This window comes from Syngnathus floridae, chromosome 17, assembly GCF_059516105.1.
Source record: "Syngnathus floridae isolate MCC-2025c chromosome 17, RoL_Sflo_1.0, whole genome shotgun sequence".
Classification (NCBI taxonomy): domain Eukaryota; kingdom Metazoa; phylum Chordata; class Actinopteri; order Syngnathiformes; family Syngnathidae; genus Syngnathus; species Syngnathus floridae.
The window spans coordinates 4919303-4944154 of NC_142429.1; the positions used below are offsets into that span (position 1 = coordinate 4919303).

At 48.5% G+C, this 24852-nt stretch overlaps 1 protein-coding gene across 1 annotated transcript in view; it reads right to left on the reverse strand.

Moving 5' to 3' along the window:
• The window catches only part of LOC148383787 (RNA binding protein fox-1 homolog 3-like), a 145203-nt gene that overhangs the window by 51131 nt on the left and 69220 nt on the right, over positions 1-24852 (reverse strand). Inside the window, exon 4 of the mRNA XM_088356846.1 lies at positions 18498-18607. Within this exon, the coding sequence (XP_088212972.1) occupies positions 18498-18607 (110 nt within the window). The remainder of the gene's footprint in view (positions 1-18497; positions 18608-24852) is intronic.

The window sequence follows — 24852 nt, forward strand, 5'->3', positions numbered from 1 at the left end:
CTCCAGGTTATGCAAAACACAAATCTTGGATGGAAAACACCAATGGTAGAGTTGAACAGGGAGAAATTCTTATTGCCAATCAAACATAGCAAACTCCTCATTAGGCCGCCTTTGGGAATCTCCAGCGTATGCAAAACTAAATTAATCTTGACAAAGGAGAATTCCAAAATGACGTAATAGCGACATCCACCCACCAATGAAACACACCCAAACTCCTTGTTATGCCACCTTAAGGAATCTCCAGGTCATGCAAAGGTCAAAGATTAGCCAAGAAGTGAAAGTGGGGTTGAGGGCCGTAACTCAGGAGTTGGAGTTTCGGAATCTCACACCAAACTCAACGACAAGAAGGCAACTTAATTATGCAACCTTCGACTGAGAATTCCACATGCCCAAGCAGCAACGCACCAAATACCTTCATATGCCACCTTTCAGAATCTCTACCATACAAAACTAACAGAATAAGTATGAAACTAATACACAAAATCAAATGTGAATATTTTTTGGCCCTAAGATGTGAATAAAAGAATTTGGCTGCGTGAAAGCCGTTTTGAATGACCGTCGCGCCTCCGACGGGATCAGGCGAGAGCCCAGGCGGGAGTTTTATCACCGCTGCGCTGCGGCGTCCACTTCTAATTTAGTACAAGTGACGGGACCCCCACTCGTAAATCCCTTGGAGGAGGTGGGTCGCCCGAGGTAACACCGTCGCTGAAAAAAAGAATTAAAAAAAAAAAAACCGACCTGGCAAGTTGGGGGAAAGTCGCCCGGTCAAGATAGATAAGACCTGATGAGTCTCGCTGTTCGGCAGCGCGGTTACGCGTCAGGACGGGACACGGGCGGAAGCTGAGCGGAGTCTTACCTCGGGCAGGTAGAGGAAGGCGGGAGGACACTGGAGCGAGTGCGGTAGCATCCCGGCGCCGGAGAGCAGCAGACAGCCGGAGTTGGCCATGGAGCTCAGCGTGGGGTAACGGGACGCTTTGCGCATTTACACGGGAGGTCCGTCCGCTCGGCTTCGTTCTCGCTGTGCTCCGATCGCTCGCTTGCGCGTGCCTTTTTTTTTCCCGACTCAACGTCCCTCGTCTGTCTCGCGTGCGTCTAGCGGAACGGGACCACCGAGTGCGCTCACGCCTTTCTCGCCGGCTCTTGCTCGCTAGATTCCGCGGCGCCACTCTGTTTACTTTGAGTGGGAGAAAAGGCAACAAAAGCATCCAGACACAGAAGGGGAGGTTCCGGTCGAGGAGGAGGGGTTGCCGCGCCGACAGGGGGTTGGCTCGTTTGGGGAGGGGGGAGGGTGGGGTGGGGGGTCTCACTGATGAAGTCCCCTCTGGATTCCGACATCAAACGCTCCGGGAATGGGAATGACATTAGAACAGCTGATCCGAGGCATTAGCGGCTCGCGGGACGTCGCGCGCTGCTTTTTAATTGCAGCCGCCACCCAGCCGAGCGAGCGCTTGTGGCATTCCCGACCGACGCGGGGCACCCCCAAAACAACAAACGCCTCTCAGCAGAGGCGAGGAGCGCTCAAGGACACACTGCTGCTTACGACACGTGTGGCAAAACGGGAAGCGCTGCCCCAGCGCGAATGGCGCACCAGTGCTTCATGCTAATGATGTGGACACGGAATTTATTAGTCGGTATTAATATTCGCTTTGAATCTTTAAATGCACTGTTTTTGAAAACCACAGTGATCCCAAAGGTCAGGTTGATTTTTGGGAAAAATTTGAAGCTTGATTCATTTATGACTTCTCTCATCAAATCCTACATTTTTTCAAAAATTTTAATTGATATTGAAGCTTTAGTGGTATAATGTTTCAAAACATAATTTTCAAATTATTTGTTATTTGACTGGATTTGTTTGGGTAAGGTTCCGTTTGAAAATAAAAAAGTTTTGATGGAAAAGATACATAATTTTCGCTCAAATCTTTTCTGATTTTGACGAAATTTCCTGAAAATTATATTAAAATTATGAATTTTTTTGGTTTGCATCTGAAAAATGTGGGGTTTTTTTTTATTAGACCCCCCATCACTAAATTTTTTTATCACATTGAATTCAAATAATGTATTTTTAGAATTTTTTTTTCTTGCTCTAATTCAAACTTTTTGACTGACTGACTCTTCCGGGAAGCGTACTGACCCTTCTCAAAATCGGGCATGAGATGAATTCCGTTTGAATTTCAAAACTGATGAAATTGAAATGGTACAAGGTGGTGAACATGCGCATTCAACCCTTCACCGTTGCTGGATCGTCTCCACCTTAATGAGATTTGCTTTAATAAACGTGCTCATCAGTGAACATTCAGGCCACACACACATCAGCAGGAAGCCATCGCAGGAACAAAACATGAAAAAAAAATGCGCTCGCGCTGAGCGGCACCGCCAAAACCCGCCGGCAGCTTTCTTTTCAGAGCGTCTCTTTCCTCATCCATTCCGTTTGATAGCGTTTTAAGAGGCGGCGCACAGACAAAGAGAATGCACAAAGAGACGCGCTTACATCACACTTTGATGACCGCCAACGTTGCAAGTTGGTCTCGATGACGTCCACGCAATTTTCCTGAAGCAATTGTAGCTTCGAAGGTCACTTTATTTCTTGGCATTCTCCTTAATTGGTTTTGCTGGCTTGAACCGTTAACTCTTTCAGTGGCAGCCCAGTTAAATTCTGTTTGACATCTATAGTCGCCACTGGTAGCGAACGAGTTAAGAACTTTCCAAACTGCATTCCTTGCATGGCTGCATGCATTTTCGACGACAATTTGAGATTTGCGCCACAACACGGTAGGCCTTTTCTCTTCTCCGGCAGCCATCTTCTCGTTCGGCACCGCCTCTCCCATCTCGCCACCTCCGCCGCCCTTTTTCCCGCTCTTTTGCGTCTCATCGGTGCAGTTAATAATTCAAATGAGCACAGCGAGATTGCTCGCTTCAAAGAGGGCTGCCGGCGTGTTCTCCACGCTGGATCTTTTTTTTTTTTTTTTTTTGTCATGTGAAATCAAAGCCCTCACGCACACACACACGCCGCTGCGTCGCCAATTAAAAAAAGCGATCAACGACCAGCACAACAAGTCCTCGCGGCGATCGCCATGGCAACGTAGCAATAATGGGCATCCCCGTTGTTTGGTACAACCGGTGCGCTGGCGATTGCGTGACGACAGCACGCGCGCAATGTGGTGCGCCGCCAATTATTGAGTTTGTTGGCACAACAAATTGTCATCTTTATTATTTCCCACGGTTGCCATGGTGACCTGGCAATAATCGTCATTGCTGGTTTTGACATGTGGCTTGAACTGCACTGATTGCGTTACAAGTGGCGGCAATTAAAAAAGTGAAACGAATGAGCACTGTTGGTTTTAATCGGCACACCAAATCCTCATCGCCAATTGTGTTCCGATTACAACGATTTGTAATCCCGGCCGGATATGCTGCTTTTGGGGTTCCTCAGTTTTGCTGCTTGTGTGGCCAGAACGAATTTTTCCAATCACCGCGCCCGGTCAACGATAATCCAAACAAGTCCAACGAGTAAGTGAGGACTCAACATCAACTCCCTTTGGACTCGGTAAAATCACAGAGAAAAGATGCTGGCTACATTTGCGCCTTAATTGCTGCGGCGGCCTTGGGTTCAATGTTTAAACTCTCGCGTTGCGCTCAAAAGACGCAAATTCCAAACCATGCAATGTATTTTTAATAAAGACCACATTGTATGAATGAGCCCAAAGAGACTACTTGCACATTCAATTTGCCTAAAAAAAAATTATAATAATAATAACCAAGCATGGCTGAGCACAACAACAACAAAAAAACCAAAGTTCAGCAGTTTAATTTTTTTCGTCTCTCTAAAGCATTGAAGTTTGTTGTTAATGCTGTTTAATTTTCTTCTCTCTTATTGACTTGTGCGTATATGCTGTGAGATGCAATAAGATCAGATATTCACCGAGCGAGCACACAATTAGACACGCAGGATAATGAGATCCGAAACACGATGCAATCAAAGCGCCTTCCTTTACGACAACAACCGTTTTTTTATTCGTCACACTGAGATCTGCTTTTTAATATTTTCAACCTCGGACCAGACAGCTCGTCTCATTGCAACATTTTAATGGTACTGTCAAATGGTGCAGACAGAGCTGAAGCAAATTTGCAGCTCTGCTTACCTTGCAGCTATGACAAGATTGACTGGCATTTAACCCCGGCTTTAAAATAGCTCCGGATCTGTTTCCGAGCAGAATTTTGACGCGGGTGAGATTATCACAATTGACAATTAGTTCACAGTCCGATTATTAAAGATCGATTTAATTGTTTAGTGTCATACTTAAAGCTTTGGTGGGAACCCCAGACTGACAGATTCCATAATATTTGCTCCTGAAAGACACTTTCTCACCATGTTGTCTTTTAGTTGATGCGTCCATGGAGTTCTGGAGAAGAAGAAATAAAAAAAAAAAAAAAAAAGACGGCGAGCTAGCAGAGGAGCAGCGTTCAAGTGCCCCCCCCCCCCCCCATCTGACAAGCTTGCTCATTATCTGGCATTTCAGCAGTGCCAAGCAGGGGCACAAAGATGCCCATGGGTGGGTTGTTGAGGGTTGAGGGAGGGGCTGGGGGGGTGCGTTTGAAAAGGGGAGGTTACGTTCTCTTTAAAGGTCCACTGATGAGGTGTCATTGCAGGCGGCTAATTAAAGCTTGTGTCGTATATCTTACAGATAACGAAGCTACAAACGCGGGGGGAGGGTGTAGGGGGGCCAGAGTGCTCAGGATTTTTTCCATGTAGCTTGACACGTTGCAGAATGGGGGCCCGCGACCCTGAGGAGGACGTGAGTTACCGGGGATGTTGGTCTGAACGAATAATAATTTAAGACCTCCATGATTTCTTCACTTGGAGATCACGGAGGGAATAAGGAGGCAGCGCTGTGGTGTGTGTGTGTGTGGGGGGGGGGGGGGGGGGGGGCGGCATCGGCTATCATGGAAGAACAAAGGAAAGCAAAGCGCGGACATGTTTGGATGCTACATTTCAAAAATTAAAAACGATTGCATTATGCAATCGCTTTGTTCGAGGGGCCGAGCGCCTCTCAAGTTGTGAACGATGTTAGCGCAAAATAGGCGACGTCGCGCTACGAGGCGCGTTCATCTGCTCCGTTCGACAGGAGGCGGCGAGCGCCGTTATCGTCCGCACCATTGATTAAAAATGTTGATTAAATGGAAGTGCCGGGATCCATTCCTCAATTGGGCCGGGCCTCACTCACTCTCTCTCCACTCCGGTACGTGTCGGCGTCTCTCGCCCCGCTGCTAATGGCTTTGGAAACAGAGCGTGGCTTTTATGTGGCGTCATTCATCCTCATACGCTTGGCCCCGCCCCTGTCCCGGAATGGCGGCGGCTTTTATGGCCGACTAATGCTCCGGCTGCTGGGATCAGCAGCTCGGCCACGGCTATCGCTCAACGCCGGCTCACCTCCGACGTTTTCAAACGCTTACAGTCTGCCGCTCGTACGTCAACGTGTGGCCAAGCACGTGTAGCGCTGCTAGCATTAGCCGCTAGATGCTCAGTCAACACTCTAAGTGGAGCCACCAGAATGTTCTGGAACGCTGTCACAATATTTTCGGGTGATAATATCACCAAAGTTTAAATCCACCTGACATTTGTCCGTCCTCCACCGCATCGGGCGTGGCTATAACGTTCTGACACCTGACAGAATGTTTCGGTTAACGAGCACATGTCATGCCCGCCGTCCTTCCCAGCCAAACTGCCCCACAATTCAAATCTATTGGCAGCAATCAGCCCTCCGTTCTGGTCGCAGCGTGCATTTTAGATTTGGGTGACATTCTGCAGGCAGGAAAAAAAAATAAAAATCAAGCTTAATCACAATGGCTGCGGCAGACGCTGCGAGCAAAGTCTGTTGCCCGTGATGGTCGCCGCCGACATAAAGTATATTCCATCTGGGAGCAGATTGGTCCGAGCCAGTAATGTTCCCTCACAGCAGCCCCCGCGTTCCACCATTACTCCAAATAGCGGTAGGGAGGAGGCGGGAGGGCGGGGAGGCTTCGCCTCGCACCCGTCCCCAGAGAGGTCGCGAGTTCAAGCGGTGGACTTCAAGTAAGGAACGGATCGTCGATTACGGGTGAGCAAGGCCGGCAGGTGTCAGCCGATGAGTGAGCAAAAGCGATGGCGGAGTTGCTTCAACAAGCGTCTCGGGACTCAGCGTGAGAACGTGAGAGGATGGAGCCGAGTCTCAGGAGGGAAACGCTTAGCGGCGAAGCGGACAAAGGAGCTCTGTATGCCAGGATGTGGTCGATGGCATTGCACACAAGAGGGCCGGATAAACAGAAGGAAATTCAAATTCGAAGTGTCATCCCGAGGGCAATTTTTAGGCCGTTTCATCAACAAAATGCGAAGAATGTTCCATTTGTGATGCTGATACTTGATATTATTTGCATGCCAGTCAGGCTGTCAATCATCCGAAGAGCCCACTCACAATAAAGTGTCTTCTTCTCCTGCTCCTTCTCAACATAAAGTTTGTTTGGCCGGCGGCTTGTTTTGGTGTTAGCCAAGCTACGACAGTGCCCTCGTATACGCCCTCCCCCCCGACCCCCGCAGCAAGTAACAGCCACCTCGCGCCACCGCTTCCCATTCCATGCGCGCTATCAAAACGTAGCCGGCGGGGGCCGGCAGCGCTCCGATACACCGCTGCACATTTTCCACGGACATCTGCCCCCGGAACGACGACAACGGCGGCTTTGAGCGATTCCGCCCCAAAGGTGGCGGAAGAAATGTGAGAGCAATATCACAGTCGGAGTCATGAATGGAAAATGATGCGCTCAATATTTTAGAGGACGTCTGCTTTTAACGCCGGCGTGTGCTTAAGGGAGGCGACGGAGGGGCTTGGCTGAGTTCTGCAAAGATATGTAACGGCGTGTTGTGTAACGGTGAGACTTGCGCAATGTTGTGTAATTGTAAATTACACTAAGTAAAATCTTTTATGTAACAGGTAATTAAGTTCCGGGTAGACACACAGAGGCGTCGCGGAGGGAAACGAGCATGGCCGAGCACATAGGCTGTCATCCGTCACGCAAACGTCGCCGTGTTACTTCCCGTGACGTTCCGCTGCCGTCGCCACCGCCTTAATGCATCTGCTCGCCGTGGCCCGTAAACGCGGCGTGAAGGCTCATCTGTTGACTTCCTCATTAAAGCCGAAACCCCGGCGAGAGCAGTCACCTTTCACGGAGAGAGGTGAGGGGGATTGAGGCTGGATGGGGAGGGGGGGAGGTGGAGGGGGGTGGTTTATTCACCCGAAGCCAGCACCTCCGTCTACTTGACACCGGCCCATTACCGCCTCCTTAATTTGTTGCGGCAGCGTGACAAGTCGCAGTCAAAGAAGCGCTTACAAGAAGGAGTGAACAAAAGCTGCATTGCATTATGGGGGAGGGAGGGGGAAGGTGGGCCGCCGAGCCGTATTGGATCATCAGCACGGATCATCTGAAGGCGCACCGTCGCACTTGTTTTTCTCTCCACGTGATTGACAGCCAGTGGAGGAGGTGGGCAAGACAACGGCGGGGTGGTGGGGGGGATGGCGTCCAGCCGTCCATCGTCCACCCATCCGTCCCGCCATGAGCGACCGCGGGGCATTTCTTACAAATTTGACACCCACGTCCACGAGGAGCAGCTCATGATTTGATGTGATTGCGTCGGACAAAAAAGATTCGAGTCACTCTGACCTCACGTCATTCTCGAGCCAATATCACTGGAACGCCGGGACCTGCGGGAATTTGGTCATTTCCATCACGCTCGGCTCGACTTGGGGACCTAAAGGTTCGACGTGGCCCAAGACTTAATAAGCAATTGCATGCGTCACGTTTTGTTTTGTTACTTGATGATCTTCAGCTCCTTCCAAAATCCAAAACGAGAGTTACTTAACGTTAATAAGTCAGCGATGATGTCATCACCGTCTCAGAGTTGATTAGCTCACCACGGAAGAAAATCTAATTTATTCCCCATTTAGTTTTTGTGCCTGCTTTATTATGCACAAAGAGAGCAGAGGTTTGTTCTTCTTCTTCTTAGTTTGATCAAAGCGTCGCCGGCGGAGAGAGTAAATGGCGGCAGGCGCGTTGAGCGACGCAGTCAAAATGGCTGATAATGAGCGTAGTCGACGTGCCAGCTGACTTGACGACCGACCTGACACTAAATCCGCTTGAGTCAACCCGCAGCGACTGGTGGAAAAAAAAAAGAAAAAGAAAAGCTTTTGTGCTGGATTTCCTTTGTTGGTTTCGTTTTGATGTCACGTTTCAGAATTGCTGTTTTTGTGGGTCCATGCAAACAACGTATTTGCACAGCTTCACCAAATGCAGCGAATGTTTGAAGACCCGACGGAATCAGGATTCAGATCGGAATCGAACATGAATCAAAAATCGATTGGATATACCATGTCATCAAAAATATGGCAAATCAAAGTGGCGGGATTTATACCACATGCTACAAGTGACAATTCCTATGACGACACTTTTTCAGAGGGGTGTCCGTTATTGTCACATTTTTGCGCTCTGCGACATTTTGATTACGATTTAAAAGGCCTCTCTGACAGCCTCATGAACATGCATGAGCGCCGTTCGATCGATACGGACGCTTTAATCCATCCGCGGCTCCCACACTTCGGCCTCCGTCATCGGGGTCGGGCGCGATAGCTCGGCCGCCGGGGTCATCGACCCACCCGCCCGAGGGTGTCGACTGTGGGAGACGCCGACGCTTTCCGGCTCTGACGGATCGCCGTCAGCGCCTTGACCACAATGACTTGAAAAAAACTAGCGAAATAGCATGGGGTCAACTGAAATCAGTTTTTTATATTTTTTTTAGCGGGGATCCGTCAAGTCTGCCTCCATGTTGGCGGTAAGGTGCTGACGGTGAACTGGAAATGTGCAAAAACAAGAAGAAGGCGGGAGAATGCCTAATGGCGGCGGCAGTGGGAGAATTCCCAAGCACCGTGTGAATTATTTAGCGCGTGCGGTGAGAGTGCACAGCACCAAGCCGCTCACCGAGCGCCGAGACCGGATGAGGAGGGGATCGCTCGCCCAACAAACATTCAAAGTGTGTCAAAGGGCGAGCCCGGCCGGCCGGCACTACGCCCCCGGCGCGAACTTTGCCTCCGGGCGAGAATTCAAATTCCTGATGTCAATCTTTAAGTGGATGACCAATCGTATGTCGGAACCACAAATTACTACTCCAGTACTACAATTTGTGTAACGTCAAGCTAACGCTAACAAAAAGAAATTCAAGAAAGAAAGTTGACGACAAACGTACATTTAAGTGTTTTGGTACACTTATTGATATGCGAGTCGCCGCGTGAAGAACAAAGCGCCATCACGCCAGCATGGCCATTGCGAGGAAGAAAACAGCATTTAAGTCTTCCTGTACACAAGCTTGATCTCGTTAATCTCCAAATGGCTTCCAGTTATTAAAGCGCTTATTCAGCGGATTAAAGGATCCATGAGAACACAATCCCCCTTTTCCTTCCTCTGCCGGACACGCTGAAGGTGGCCAAAATATTAATTAAGCACGTGCGGCGCGTATAGATAGACGCGCCTATACGTGGCCCCGCCCTCAATCTTCCGACGTTGCCCTCGGCGAAATCCGCGTCGCTAGCAGCCGCTCATTCCGCACTGTGCGTGTAAACAAACTCGGGAAAACAGGACGTTTCTATCCTTGCTGGGGAATAACGACGCACGTCTCGCTTCACGACGTGTCTTTTTTATCGTCCGATGGCGTCCTTTCATTTCCATACAACATTAAGCCCGCCTGCCGCCGCTAATAACACCGGAGGCCGCGCAAACTGCTGATGGCGGGAATTTGTCGCCGCGTCCCTGCGCTCAATGAAAAGTTAAACGACAAAGCCGTCTATTCTCCATTTTAATAACATCCGGCCGGATTTTAAGCATTTAAAAAAAAAGGAAGGCGCCATTAGGAAAATGAAAGGCCCTTGATGGCAAACAGGAGATTGACTTTGAAATCTCACCAGAAAACGCAGGCACAAACACGTCTAATCCATACAGCAATTATAAAAAAAAAAATTATAAAATAAATTATTTTTGTCTCAGACGTCCAAGTGTCGCAGGATTACAATTTAATTCCCGATGGCTTCTCGCTTTAATTCACTACCTGCGCTGCATCGCTCGTATTCTAATCTCATTACAGCGGGATGCTGGATGCCGTCCTCTAATTGAGCAATACCTCGCATTCATTATTGTGCCCATTATTAAATTAATGAACTTAATGGACTTCTTTGGCAAATTGCAAAAGACCCCCGGCAACCACCTTTTTACAGATGAAGGAGGGAAAAAAAATGAAGAAGCGTTCGTGCGGCCAATTAAGACGACCGCTGAGATGCTTCATTACCTTCTCGTCGTTTTCCTTGGAAAATCTCGGGCAGGGATGCGTGTCAACACTCACTCACAAAAAGTGAGTAAAGTTAAGACATACATGTCCTGTCATTTTGAATTTTAAGTTTTTTTAAATTTAAAATTATTTATCATCTATTTATCTATTTATCTATTTATCTATTTATCCATCCATCCATCCATCCATCCATCCATCCATCCATCCATCCATCCATCCATCCATCCATCCATCCATCCATCCATCCATCCATCCATCCATCCATCCATCCATCCATCCATCCAGGTAAGGCAGTTGCAAATTGCATTGGCAATTATGTCACATGAAAACATTTTTTGGGCGGGTTATGTAATTGTCACATACTTCCTGTAGGTAGACTAAAAAGCCATAAGTATGTTTTCCATTTGCCAGCGGAAGAAAGCGACGCGCGATGACGGCCAGCTCGCGGCGGCGGAGGCAGCGGCCTTCCTCCGACAAGCAGCTAAAGATTCGCATTTGAATGTTGAAGTGAGCCCAGGCTGAATAATATATGACATAGATTTGGTGAAAGCAGATCTTGGCCGGCAGATGAAAGCGCGGCATCTGCATAAGCGAGCGAGCGGGCGGGCGGGCGGCCAATCGATACGTCTCCCGGCTCAAATGGCCGCTCCTGATAAGGCTATTGAGTTTTCTTTTAATTAAAAAGCACGCCAGAGCGCGCGCTGTCAAATAGTGTGAGCTCACCGACGACCCAGACGAGGAAGACGAGGCCCCGACGACGAGTTTTTTTTTTCTTCCTTTTTTTTTTGCATGGCGGTGGCAGAAAACGCTCGGCATCAATCAGTGGCGCGGCGACATTTATTTTCTTGTTGGGAGGCTTTTCTCTTTTTTTCTTGGGCGTATAAAACCTGTAATTACGCGTCGTTAATCAGCTATAAAACTATCAGAAGCGCCCGAGCAAGCGCATGAATATTTGATGGTCATCAATAAACAATGAGTTTGTTTTGCAAACTAACTTTCATCCTGACGTTTAGCCACTGCGCATCCGGCCGCCCTGCCTGGGAAACGGCGGCAAAAAGAAAAAAAAAAAAAAACGCAAGCGAAGTCAGTCCCTTGGGAAAGAAAGCTGAGCTGGGCTTCCTTACGTGGTTTTGCTGACCACCCCGCATTCTGACCCTCCAAAAACCCCTCTCGGCAATCCGGCGCCAAACCCAAATTCGAAACCCCGCCTCTGGCTTGCGAGCACAACTTGAAAGCCAATTTCGAAACCTTAAGCCGGACTTCGAATCTTAATTTGACCCTTGTTTGAAAGCCTAAGCCAGATCTTAGAACCTCATTTAAAACTGAAAACATGAAATTAAGATTTTAACAAGCCAGGTTTTGGTTTCAAATTGGTCTTTCAAGCCTTGCTTATGGAGGATTTTTTAGTTTTTGGAGCTGTAATGAATCAGAACCCCCCTTCTGCACTACATATGCCCCGGCCCCTCCCTCCCTGGGGTCAATCCAAGGCGGACGAATATCGGTGGCGTGCGAGCATTTGTTATTGGGGGCGCGGTGTTTGCGCTCATGCATGTTTCATGCTCAACCTGCCGCATGTTTGCCGGCGACCGACCGACCGCTCGCTCGGTCGGTCGGAGGGTCCGCCCGCTGGAAGGGCGACTAGAAAGAGAAATATTCATCACAAGACCACTGAGGTCTGCTGTTAAATAATTCCCAGTGAAAAGGACGGCCAATGTCACACGCTTGTCATTTCAGAGAACAAGTCCAGAAATACCAAAAAGCTTTTGCCTCTTCAACAAATACACACTTTGTGCTTTTTTGTCATTTTGAAAAAAAAAATTCATTCATTCATCATTCTTTACAATTACAGTGTGCAACAAAGGATGACTATCCATCCGTCAATACATCACAAAATGGCCGTCAGTCTGTCCGTGCATAGATGAAATATATGGTCAGTCTGTCCGTCTTTATGTCCATCCATGAATGAATTGCATGGAGAGACAGTCCGTCCACCTGTCCATCCATCTATCCGTCCGTCTGTCGTTCCATGGGTGACTCACATGAACCGTCCGTCCATCCATCCGTTCATGCAGGAATCAGATGGACTGTCCAGCAGTCCATCCATCCACAGATGAATCACTTGGATTGACCAACCGGCCGTCCATCCATCCCACCCATGGAGGGGTCACATTGGTTGACCATCAGTCCGTCCATCCGTGTCCGTCCATCCATCTATCTAATCAGTCATTGAATCAAACAGTCCATCTGCAATACAAGCTAACGTTGACAATTCATCTGTAGCTTCACTTTGAAGTCATACGGGAAATAGCAGTTGGGAATGTTCCATGCAGATGTTGCAGAGCTTCACAAAGGAAGCAGAGAAGAAGCAACACAACCAACCGCAGAGCGCAAAGCTCTGCTCTCCCGTTGGCTCCATCTGATGCCCGCCCCCGTTTGGGTCATCTGATCTGAGGCGAAGCTATCAAACGCCAGCGTCCCGTTCGGTCTATCTGATCTTGGCGGTGCCGCGCGGGAGCGCTCCGCTCGCGTTGTGTCAGGATGGCGAGTGTGCGAGATGAGTGAGAGCTGAGGCCAGGCGCGCCTCGTCTTGCGTCAGCTCAGCGAGACGAAGACGGCCCAGACGTTTTCAGGCCAGCGCCGCTAAATTACAAACAAAACGTGTTTTCCTGCATCGCAACACACGCACACAAAAAAAGAGCCCCGGCTTGTTTTTAGCTCTCAGATGGGCTATTTTTAGATGCCACACATCAGGAATTCTGGGACAAAAAAAAAAAAAGATTGTGGTGCTCCACTTGATGAGGAGAAATCCGTCACAACGCTGACGAGACAAAACAAGCGCAACCAACTTCAATCGCATCAAAAAATGGCCTGATTTGCAAGGAGGCGCTAACGCTAGCACGCTAACAGTTCAAGCTTGAGACATTCACTTTGTACACTTGGATTCAAAGCGTAATTTTCGAGCTTTAATATTTTACAAATGTGTTTTTTGTTTGCGTGAACTTTATACAACTGTGTCAATGAACTAATTGAAAATGTCGCCAAAAATAAAAAAAGATGAAAAAAATAGCGAGTTGACTCAAATCGAGTCTAAAGCAAAGCGGCTTGCTTAGTGATGGTTGCCGTGGCAACAAGGGCCCACAGTGAGCCCAAGGGAAGTCGGGGAGCCGCCGTTAATGGGCCGTCCTTTCCATTTTCTTACCCAACGCCACAAAAGCTCGAAACTGGCTTGACACCCTAATTTCGAACCCTCAACTTAGTTTGGAACCCTAACTTGAAACCCACATTTTGAAACCCTACCCCTCGCTTGAATATGTAAATTGACTCACAACGCTTTTAAAATTGACCATAACCCGCTGATTAAAATTGAAACCCTAAGATGTTGTTTTATATTGAGATCCAAAGCCCTAATTTAAACCCCTAACCTTGTCTTGAAACTCACATCCTAGATTTGAAAGCTTATCCAGAATCGAAACACTGATTTAAAAAACTATAAAGAGAACCAAATGAAGCCGCTAGCTCGATGGCGCGTCAGCCCGAAGCGATGTCCGTTAACGAGCGCTGCCGCCGCCACCCTGGAAGCCGCCACCCTCCTGCTGGCCGTTTACATTCTTCCAGCAACGCAACATTAGCACAAGTCCAAAGCGCTCCACGCTGGCCGCCCCGGCCATAAAAAGAGGCGCTCGTCGCCACGCCACGCCGCGTGCATCCCTGCTCTCCATTACCCACACCACCGTCGCAGCGTCTGCACCCGGCGCTTTTCAATTATTCATGACGGCGAGGACAGAGGCGGCCACTCCACTCGGAGCCTCTTATTCTTCTTCCGTGGCAGCCATGATATACAAGGACACGCCACCTGCACTTCCGACAATTACCGCAAGGCCGGCGGGGCCCCGGGGGGAGGGCGGCGGCCCGGGTGAGTAACCTGGACGACTTTGAACGCGCATCCGTCTCCATCAGCCAGCGACCGGGGCTTGTAAGCTAAAGCTAATGGCCCCGCCGAAGAACATCTGTCCGCTGAATAAATATTCTAATGAGGTACAGGTGATGCTCGCCACCTGCAGGAGGCGCTCAAAAACTCCATTTAGCTTGCGAACTGAACTTCCTGTCATTTTGTATCTGGTCTATTTTTAAGCACATCCGTCTCTTAGCTTAGTCGAAGAATCGACAAACCGCCTGTTTGTTTGTTTTTTAGCCGTGTGGTGCTAACTAGCTTCTTAACTTAGCCCAACTTGTTCTTCAGGATTGAACAAGAGTGCTGGGCCTTGGTGGGAGGCCTCAAAGCACAGCCATCAGCTCAATTCTTGAGGGACCCAAAACCAAAGCTGCATCCTGAATCCCGCCTCTAGAAACCCTGAGACTGCGAAACTGTCGAAAGTAGCTTGGAAATGTTGTACAGCATGTGAATTTTTGTATTTCGATTCAAAGAGTTGAGCCGAGAAAGAGACCTAAAGGTTCAGCCAATTCTTCAGGCACACCAAATACCAGAGCAGAGATTCAAAATTCCGTCTCGAGAAACCTTTAGACGACAGTAACTTGGGAGATCGGATGACCAGGCAACCAAATCGGTAAACTTCTTCTAAGCAAATGATTTGATTTACTAAGTCCCCCCCTCCCCTGACCAAAACAGTGCACCCACAACTCTACGTCAACAACTGCCGCAGTCGGAAAACGTTTCGGCTCAGCGGCGGCACCAACATGACGACGATTCAGAAACAATTAAAAGCAAATTAGAGACGAGTAACCAGCGAACGAAAATGACCAAGGGAATTCGCTCTCCTCCTCATCAGCATCTTCATCCTACGCCAAAATAGGTGACACGGCATGCCGGGGAAGTTTCCGCTGTGGTCACGAGGCCTCATCACTCACCCAAAAGTACATCATCATGGCGAGTGGGACGATAGACGCGGGCAAGCGTGGGCCAAGCGGAGGGACCGGTCGGTGCGGCCGGCGCGGCGCCTGGTTTTCGACTGGCGCTGATCCGCTGAGGCAGCCCTCCCTCTCCCCGGCTCAGGGGGGGCTCGACTCGGGCTGCCCCCCACCTCCTCGCCCCCACCCACCAACACCACCACCTCACTCTTCTTCTAATGTCTCTCTCACCGCTTCTTCTCCACTTTTTAAGCCCCCCCTCCTTCCTCTGAGGAGAAGACGTTAGAACCCTTTTCTTCTTTTGACACCCCCCCACCAGCCCCGCTCGGCTACCACCCCCTCCTGGGCCGTCTCTTATTGAGGCTCAATTGGAGTACCCGCCTGACAGCTGCCTGCGAGCGTTCCTCTGCCACCGCCGCCGCCGGGAAATTTAACGTCCCGGGAAGGATTGAGAGCGGTGGGGTTAGCGGCCGGGTGGGGGTGGGGGGGCTCTAAGCAGGGTGAGCTATGTGTTGATGTTGGAGGATTAAGTTGAAGGAAGAAGAGTGCGATGAAGAAAGAACGCTTCGGGGTCCCGCCAGGTTGCCGCAATCAGAACCCGACAAAGTGTTTGGGTACGCCGCGATACCACCGCAGCGCGCTTTGCCGTCTTTTCCATCTGCTAAGGAACCAAGGAGGAGGAGGGAAGGAGGGGGAGGGGGGGCTCCTCCTCCTCTTCTTCTTCTTGGCTGTAACAATACGCCTGCCTCAGCGATTCTCCAAACGTATCATCAATACACCACTGTGAGGGGGGGGCGGGGGCGGTGGAGCATTAACCCCGCGGCGAGCTCCGGTGGTTTCCGTGGTGCCCCCCTCCCCTTCCCACGTTCTTCCCCTTTCCTCCAATCAGAGGCCTCCTGCGGGATGAGCTCATTTTATTCCGGGAGGACACCCCGACAACATTTGGCTGCCTTGGGAGCGAATGAGATGCCAGCGCCACGCTAATTTCCACGTCAGATGCAAAGTGTCGTGAAAAGGCAAGGGGGGGTGTCATGGGGGACGTTTAAGCCCAAGGGTGGGCAAAGTATGACGGGCGGGCTGTATAAGGGCAGCTGTGCTCGTCCAGAAACCGGCACTATTTCAATTCCCTGTAGAATATACTCATTGAAATGTATTTTTTATTCATTGATCTCATTAAAAAATATTGAATGTAATGTAAATAGGTCAAACCAAATAATTTGACACCCACTCAAACAAATTTACATCTAAAACTGTATGACATAACTCCGGCCGGCGGACGTATCGTGATGTGGTGGTCTCATCTCATCCACAAAAAAAAAAAAAAAAAAAAAACTGGCATGCAAACGCACGCATTGTCTGCGGGTCCGGCCCGGATTTACATGAGCAATCAGCCGGTGGGAAACGGCGGCGCTCCGCCATCAATCTCTGACGGGGAATAAAAATGAAATGCACTTCTCGGGCACGCCAGATTAAGGTTGGCGCTTTTATCAAACACTGAAGTCTATTTCAAGTCGCGCTCATAAATAAGTGAGGCCGCCGAGGAGCGGGTGTTGGAAGAGAGGATTGGAAAAAAAACAACGAGGTCTCGCCATGGAGAGCGCTCTCTGCCGCGGTGGGATTAGGGGAAAAAAAAATCACGGGAGCACGGCAGAATAATCCCGCAGTCTCGGGGAATCTCGCTCAAATAGCATTGGCGGACCATTTGGATTCGTGAGTGTGGTCTCGACTTCCCCTGGAGAGCAGCGCATCCATTATGAAGATAAAGCTTTCACACAGGAAGTGAGCTCTTCCTGCCTAAAATGTCTGACGGTCCCGTGAGGGGTGACCACGCCGGATTGTTTTTTTTTTCCTCGACATTTCACCACAATCTCAGCTCTACTTGGAATTCCGTCTGATGTTTGGGAACTGGCTTTTGGTTCTCGAGGTCTTGATAGCAATTCAGCTAGCTACACTAACCACTGACTGTAAACTGGAGGGACTGTAACATAAAACAAACAGACCAATAAAGGGGGTAGCATGTACGCTACATGACAAAAAGAAAACAACATGCTGCATTTTACGCGCTGGCCCCGCAAGACATGATTAAGCATCATTTGTAAGCGTATCGCTATAGGCAGCAAATCGCCCATCTGCCGATTTGGGGGGAGGGGCGGCGTATAAACGTAGCGTATGGCCGTGCCACCAAATACCGACCCGTGCGTGCGCCACGCTTGATCACGCAGGGTTCACATCTAGGTGATCTGAGCAGTCGACATGTGGGGCGCCGCCCCCCTCGGGGACTCTCGGCGGGGTTGCGGCGTAATTAGCGGGCCGGACGACGGCTACCGGGCCACCGGAGGGCGCACCCGGCGCGCTGACACGAGGACGCGGCAGAGCGGAATCCCTCCAAGGTTTGGATGGGCAACTTCACGAAACGTCGGCGCTGATCAGAGCAACATCAGACGCTTTTAGGGTGGCAACTGAACTTTCGAGTTTGACTTCAAGTTGGAACACGTTTGGGATTCGGTTATCTAGTCCACTGCCGTTGCCTCCTGACTTCATTTCAGATAGCAACGTTGGTTTCTTTGAGGTACACAATCTGAAATGACTATCAACAGCCCACAAATGTTGAACAAAGTTTTGGCAGTGCAGACCCAGACTTCATTCCAGCCAGTAACATTCTTTTTTTTTTTTCTTGGTTTCGTGTATTTTTTCTGAGAAGCATGGCAAAAGCATAAAAAAGGATCCACTTTCACCCTTTCGGAGACATTTCCTGAAAGGATCACTGAAACAATCATCAAAAAAAAGCCAACAAGCACTTCCACAGACAAGACGACGAGGCGCTCATCAAGCGAGGCTTCAAACTGGACATTTATGCCATCGCGGGAATGATCTCGTTTCACGTAACCCATTTAGGTGCGACCCCGGCGCACCAATCAGCACTAATTCCCGCCTCGTAAATGTTCAAATCGATCGTAAATATTGATGCAAACTAGGTGGTGGTGGAAGAGGGGGGGCAATTAACAGCCTTGGAAGCCGTCCTGATCCGGAACTCTCTCTGCCACCAAAGCCTTATTTCTTCCACTGCTCCCGTTTTTAATTAGAACCTTGTCTTTTTTTTTTTTGTCGACGCTGAGCAACATTTAAATGTCAGCAATTATTAAGTCCCGGCCAGCGTGACGGCATAGCATGAGATCCCGAAAGCTCAGATTTGCCTTGGCCTAAACACAGCAGTTTGACTTCCAAGCCTACAGAGGGCACCGGTGCAGTCAGAGAAACAAGGAAGAAGACTCACCAGTCTCGTGAAGAGCGGTACTCCCAGATGCCACAAGTGCTCGTTGAGCAGTCCGCTGTACACCACGTTCCCGAAGACGCCGATGCTTCCCGACTTGCACAACGCGTTACCTGCACACAAACAAAAAACAAAATGGCGTCACACGTCTGCCTTGGCGGGGGTGCAACTCCAGCTATCCGCCGTGTGCAATATTTGTAGCTCGCTTTGTTGTCGGGACGAGGCCAGTATGCCCGTCATGGACTTAGTGTGACTTCTTTTTACATTCGCCGGCTTGATGCCAATTCCCACAATCGGATAATTCGATATCACAACAGTGGAAATTGCTTTCAACGCTACAGAAGTCAGTGTTGGGCGGTAAACTTGACTCTGCCATCATGGCTTTTCTGCTAAACACACACACACACACACACACACACACACACACACACACACACACACACACACACACACACACACACACACACACACACACACACACAGAGCGAGGCCGTGGTGTGATATAGCGAGCGGTGCAGCAGGAGAGACAAGGCGTTGTAATTTGTGCACAAAAGCACTGGATGGGGGGAGGGAGGGGGAGGAGCCAACCAGTAGCACATGCATTATTTACCAAGAAAAGAAAAAAGAAGACATAGAAAAAAATAGAAAGGCACCATTAAAATGTCAGCACTGCTCGGGGCAGAGCAGCCGAGGAGGCGGGTCGGCCGGCCGGGGTGGAGCACCGCCCCCGCCTCTGCCGCCGCCGCCGGCCGCCGTTATTAATGGGCCGCCAGAGCGCGCGTCAAAGCGGGAGCCGGCGCCCCCTACTGGGCCAAATCAAGGTGAGGTTTTCAAAGCAGTGCGTCAAGACGTGGATGGGGCTTGGGTATGAAAGTAGGGCGTCAAGGATTAGTTGTGGCAAGTCCGAAAGGTTTTGATGCAATTTCTGGCTAAAGCAGGAGGCGCAATGCTGCAACGCAATAAGGAAAACAACACTTTTAATAATTCAGCTGCTCTGAGAGTGCGGCGTGTGTGTGCGCGTGTATGTGTGTGTGCGTGTGTGTCTTAAAGTAGCAGCGAACACCTCATTTAGCTGCTGCTGCTCCGCATTATTAAAGTTGTATTGAACCCCCTCCTGGGTCTTTCCCGACTTATTTTTTTCCACCCTTCCTTATGTTTGGCTTTCCAACACATCTCAAGATGGAGTGGTTTCAGACTTCGAAACGAGGGTTACTTTTTTGAATGAGGCTGAATTTGGGTGGGGGGATCGGCAATCTCTCTGAGGTGAGAGTGTTAGTACACAACGGATTGTTTTACATTCTCGGCGGTCTTTGTGTTCTAATAACGCAGCGGTGCCTTAATGGATCGCTCGCCAGACGTAAGGTGAAGACCAAATATTTGTCTGCACTAACAATATGAAAGGATAAAAATAGAGGACGGGGAGAGATAATGACACTCGTGCACGAATGCGCAATCATTTTTTAACTTTTAGACTTTTTTTAATAATAAAAGCTCATAAAAGAAAGACAAGCAGGTTTGGGGCCTGTAAGGTAAGGCGTCAAGGTGATGAATAATAACTTCAAAATGCTGGTGATTTTTTTTTGGGGTGGGGGCTGCAATGTATTAATGGCATTTCAGTTCTTTTCAATGGGCAACATTGATTTGCTATGCAAGTAAATTGCATTGGAACGAGTTGAACGCAAAAGTCAAGGTACACTTCGTGTCACTTTTCTGTTTGTGTCAAGAAATGTTTCCAATAAAGGTTTGAAACACGTCCAGGCTCGACTTGGCTCATCCGCGCCATGTTTGCGAATGAGTCGTCCAAGTGGGTGTGGCCGGCCTGCCCAGATTGCATCTGAGAGGAAGCTGAAGTGGCCCAGTCGACTTGACATCCCATTAAAGTGTGTGCGTATGTGTGCGTGTGTGTGTGTGTGTGTGTGTGTGTGTGTGTAGGCATCTGTCACCGAGCGTGTTTGTTGTGCATCAGTCAGCGGGCGAGCGATCGATATCCAACACAAAAGCTCATTGATGACGGACAGCTCTTGACAAACATACAGCATTTTTTTCTGTCGAGCTTAGCAATAATCTCCAAGGTCAGCGCCGGTCGCAACACCGCCTCCTCATTCCTCAACAGTCTGCTGGCTTATTTTTTTTTTTTTACCCCGTGCACAAAAGGCCCCATGCATTTTAAAGCTGCGTGGGGATTGTTAGCAGCGCAAGTACGTAAGGAGAAAGGAGTAAAATGTTGACAAGAGGCCGCAGACGGCTTTGACGGGATGTTGATTGGCAGATGGAACCCTCCTGTCCACCCCCCCATACACACACACACACACCTGTCCTGGCTGTCGTGCTGCTAATAAACTTCATCTGCAGCAATTTATCTTTTCAAAGCTGAATCACAATAATCGCATCATTTCTCGCAAGTTGCTTGAATAGTACGAATAAACTACAAATAATCCACAAAGTGGGAAAAAACACCATACACATGCTGAGTGTTCCAGTCTAATTATATTGATGGCGCTTGGATTTTGACAATTAGGGAAATATTTTTTGCCTTGCACAAGAAAAATGTATATGATGAACAGAAATAATCCACAAAGTTAGAAATAAAATGGCTCCTGTAACCTGATATTTGGATAGGAAAAATACAATTGATCAAAATAATCCACGGTCAAAAACAAACATTCAATATTTGGTCACAAATAAGACTAGAAATAATTTACAGAGTCAAAAACAAAGTAAAAAAAAAAGCCACTTTTGCATTTGACAAGCTGCATGTCAATTATGCAATGATTTCTTGCATCGGTCAGTCATCATCATTGCCGCCTTTCAGAATAGAAATTAGCTCACTGACTGGAAATAATCCACCAAATCAAAAGCCAATCCACACGGCAAGTAAATTCTCATACAGTCGGAAGTCTCTAATTATTGCCATGACTCATCTTAACGATAACTGCCACAAATCCGTAATGCAAAGACTCCAAATAATCCACAAATCAATAAAGGTGCACTAATCCGGTGTTGTAAAACAAATGCCTAATGGCCTTGTGTGAGATGAAGACTATAGACGTAAGTGAGTTATAACTGAGAGTTCCAGTGCCCCCCCCCGCTCCGCCCCTTACTGGGTCTCCAGCCGCCCTTCCCCACCCGGTAGGGGGCCACGCTGCCAGCTGGCAGCGCGAGTGATGCTCCATTAGGGAAGTGCTGCCGGTGAGCGCCGGATCGCTCAGGTAATTAAAGGCAAACCAAAGCAGGCAGACGAATCGGGTGGGACGGCGGACGGCGGCTGGCGTTGGGGGTGTCGTCCGAGAGGGGCTGCGCCCAGATTTATGGGGCTGAGTAATGCGCGCGCCAAAGCCGTTTTGCCATCCAGAGGGCTCACTGGCTTCCAAATAGTCTCAGGAGGCCACGGCTTCCTCTCCACTCGGATGCATCCTATTACCTGCCCTCCCTCGCTTCTTCTTCCTCCGTTTTGTTTTGTTTTGTTTTTTTACTTCCCACCCTGCAGCAGCACAACATAAATCAAGTATATTAGCATATTAGCATATGGATGAAAAGCTGCTCTCCGATTGGTCCTCCAGGCTCCATGAGAGATTCTTCGAGGAATACTCGAGCAGGAAAAAATACATCAGTCAACCATTTTCCAATGCTCGACTTGTTGACGGCCATGGGGCCGAAGGGTAGGGGTGTAGATAAAGTGGATCCCGGCTGACTTTTGGCAAGAGAAGCAGGTTTCAACTGAAGCCCCAACCCAATAACAAGGTATCTCTTCATGAATTTTAATAAATACAAAAACAATTTTGTAACAATATTGAAAACAGTCCAACAAAAAACTCAGTGTATCTTTAAATGCTTGCCCCTTACGTAACAGTGGTTGCCGGTGACACGTTAGCATTGATTCCATACTGTAACAGAGCTGTTCTATTTTGCTGAAGGTGTCACAAAGTTGAGCATATCCTTGCTCCTCATAGCCAATTTTTTTTATTTAACTTGGAGGGAAAATATAATAAGGCGATGGCCAACTTTGATCATTTTTGCTTAATTATGACAGAAAAGCGTCTGATGCTTAACTTTTAAACGAAGCAAAATGTAAGAATGTGTGACAGCCCTCAGGCCGCCTCTTTAATTAAAACACTGATGGCCTCTCGTGTTAGTATTTAAATATTATGAGCTCTGTCGCCCTACAGGAAGTGACGCAATACAGAAGATTCGACGCAGCAATTTTGGAATAAATAATCCTGGTCCTTTGCAAGCCGTGCTAACCTCGTTTGTTTTGCTAATGGCTGTTTTTTTTCCCTTCAGTCCCGCTTAGTGGGGAACATCGGCTAATGAGCCGCCCACCCGGAGGGGTCGGAGAGGATGGATAGCGGACTTGGCGGTCCGGAGGAACTCAACTACTCAAAAGCAGATGATATTCAACGGGAATTCATCTGGAAATATTGATCACCCACATTTACGTTAGCCGTAGCACAGGTTAGCTAAGGCGGGCTAAGGTGATGCGTAGCGGCAAGTTAGCTAGCTTAGCATACCAAATCAGAGTATAAATGCAAAAGCCAAGTTTGGAATGCTGCGCTTCGTTTACATTAGCGCAACATGCTATGAAATAATTTTTTATTTGCTAACCATCTGGAGCAGGCGGGAGCAGGTGTTCCGCCGCCGTCGGGGTAAAACATCACCGGCCGACAGTCAAGTGAATTTAACAGAATACAACATTTTTAAAAACGACTCTGATTTCAAGAGTCGGGGGATAATTGTCCCGAGTTTTGAAAGTGGAAATAAGAAGGCCGGTGCAGTAGTGGTAAAATGTCAACACAGTGAAAGGTTATTAAAAAGTCATCAAGTCTGCCGAGTATCCTCTTGGCAGGCTTCACCACTTCGATGCTCAACCTAAATCGAACGTCCACCAACAAACATTCTCCATGATTAATACACACCCTAAATTGTTTGTCCTCCGACCTCCGGACATCCAAATGCTCCGCCTCCAATCAGCCTATCAAACTATCAAACGACCCTACATCGCAAGTACATTAGCATCCAAGCTACCTCCCATAAAATTAAAAGTAAAGGTCAGGCGTCTTCATTATAACTTCACTGTGATTAAATGAACACACACATGCACGCACACACACACGCACGCACGCACGCACACACACACACACACACACACACACACACACACACACACACACACACACACACACACACACACACACACACACACACACGCCTTCTACATTTGTGAGACAGGTAGACTCCAAGAGGCGCTCCCGCACCAGCACTTTTGCCCCGCAAGATTTCTGACCAGGGGTGTGTAGACTTTTTTTCAAATCGTAACTTTTTTTTTTTTAAACATGCATGGCAGGCACATTTATTGTAGTTTTTATCCTGCTTTCCTACGGAGAGGAAAAAGGCTTGTGAAGGCATCTATTGTTCAGCTGTTGCACTAATGATGAATTCAAGCGCTTATTTCCTACTTCCTGTTTGATAAAGCATGAGCAGAAGCAGCGACGCGGTCATCGCTATCAAGATGCGCCTGCGGTCCGGCCCGACCTGGCCCAGCTCGCCTAGCTTATGTTTGGCTGAGATAAATGTGCGAGGGAAATTGGAGAAGGCATGGAGCAAAAAAAAAAAAAAAAAAAAAAAAAGGAAGATGATCAAGGTCGGCGGCCGCCTTATCGCTCGCCTCATTACGAGAAAGCGCCGTCGTCAGCATGGAAGGATCTTCCAGCAGGGAGGAAATGAGGGAACGAGGAAGAGGAGGCAGAGTCAAATAGCTGCTGGTCATTGAGCTCAATTAGCGATAAGAAGTGACGAGTGTAGTGCGGCGACGGCGACGTCGGCGTGTACGATGGCGAGCCCCACGACCACCTCGGATTTCACCTTTGGGCACATTTACAAGCGTTCGCATCGGACGGCGCGCAAAATTGAATCAAAGTGCCACCATCAGAAAAGCTTTAACTGCTCTGACAATGTTTTAAGTGTACGTTTACCACTGTTAGCAGTGAAAGGTCAAAAACGAGTCATGGACCTTGAATTGGTGCTCCTTTCATAATTGGAACAGCACTTTTTGCTGCTCTATGGTTATCATCACATTTTCAATGATTGCCATAACGTGTCATGTTTTTTTTCTATAATTGTGAAATAATTTATTAGAAATTAGCATATGATATTGAATCGATAATAGTAACCTGCAAATGAAGACACTGAATAGAATTCAAATTTCTATTCAACTTGACTTGGGAGATGAAAGGAGACAGAAGTGCCGTCTCGAACGGCTGCAGTGTCAAAACCTACAAGCCTGTCCACTTACCCAAGACGCTCAGTGACGACCCCGAGGGCGGCGGGAGGTAAAAAAAAAAAAAAACTGGAGGCCATCGGT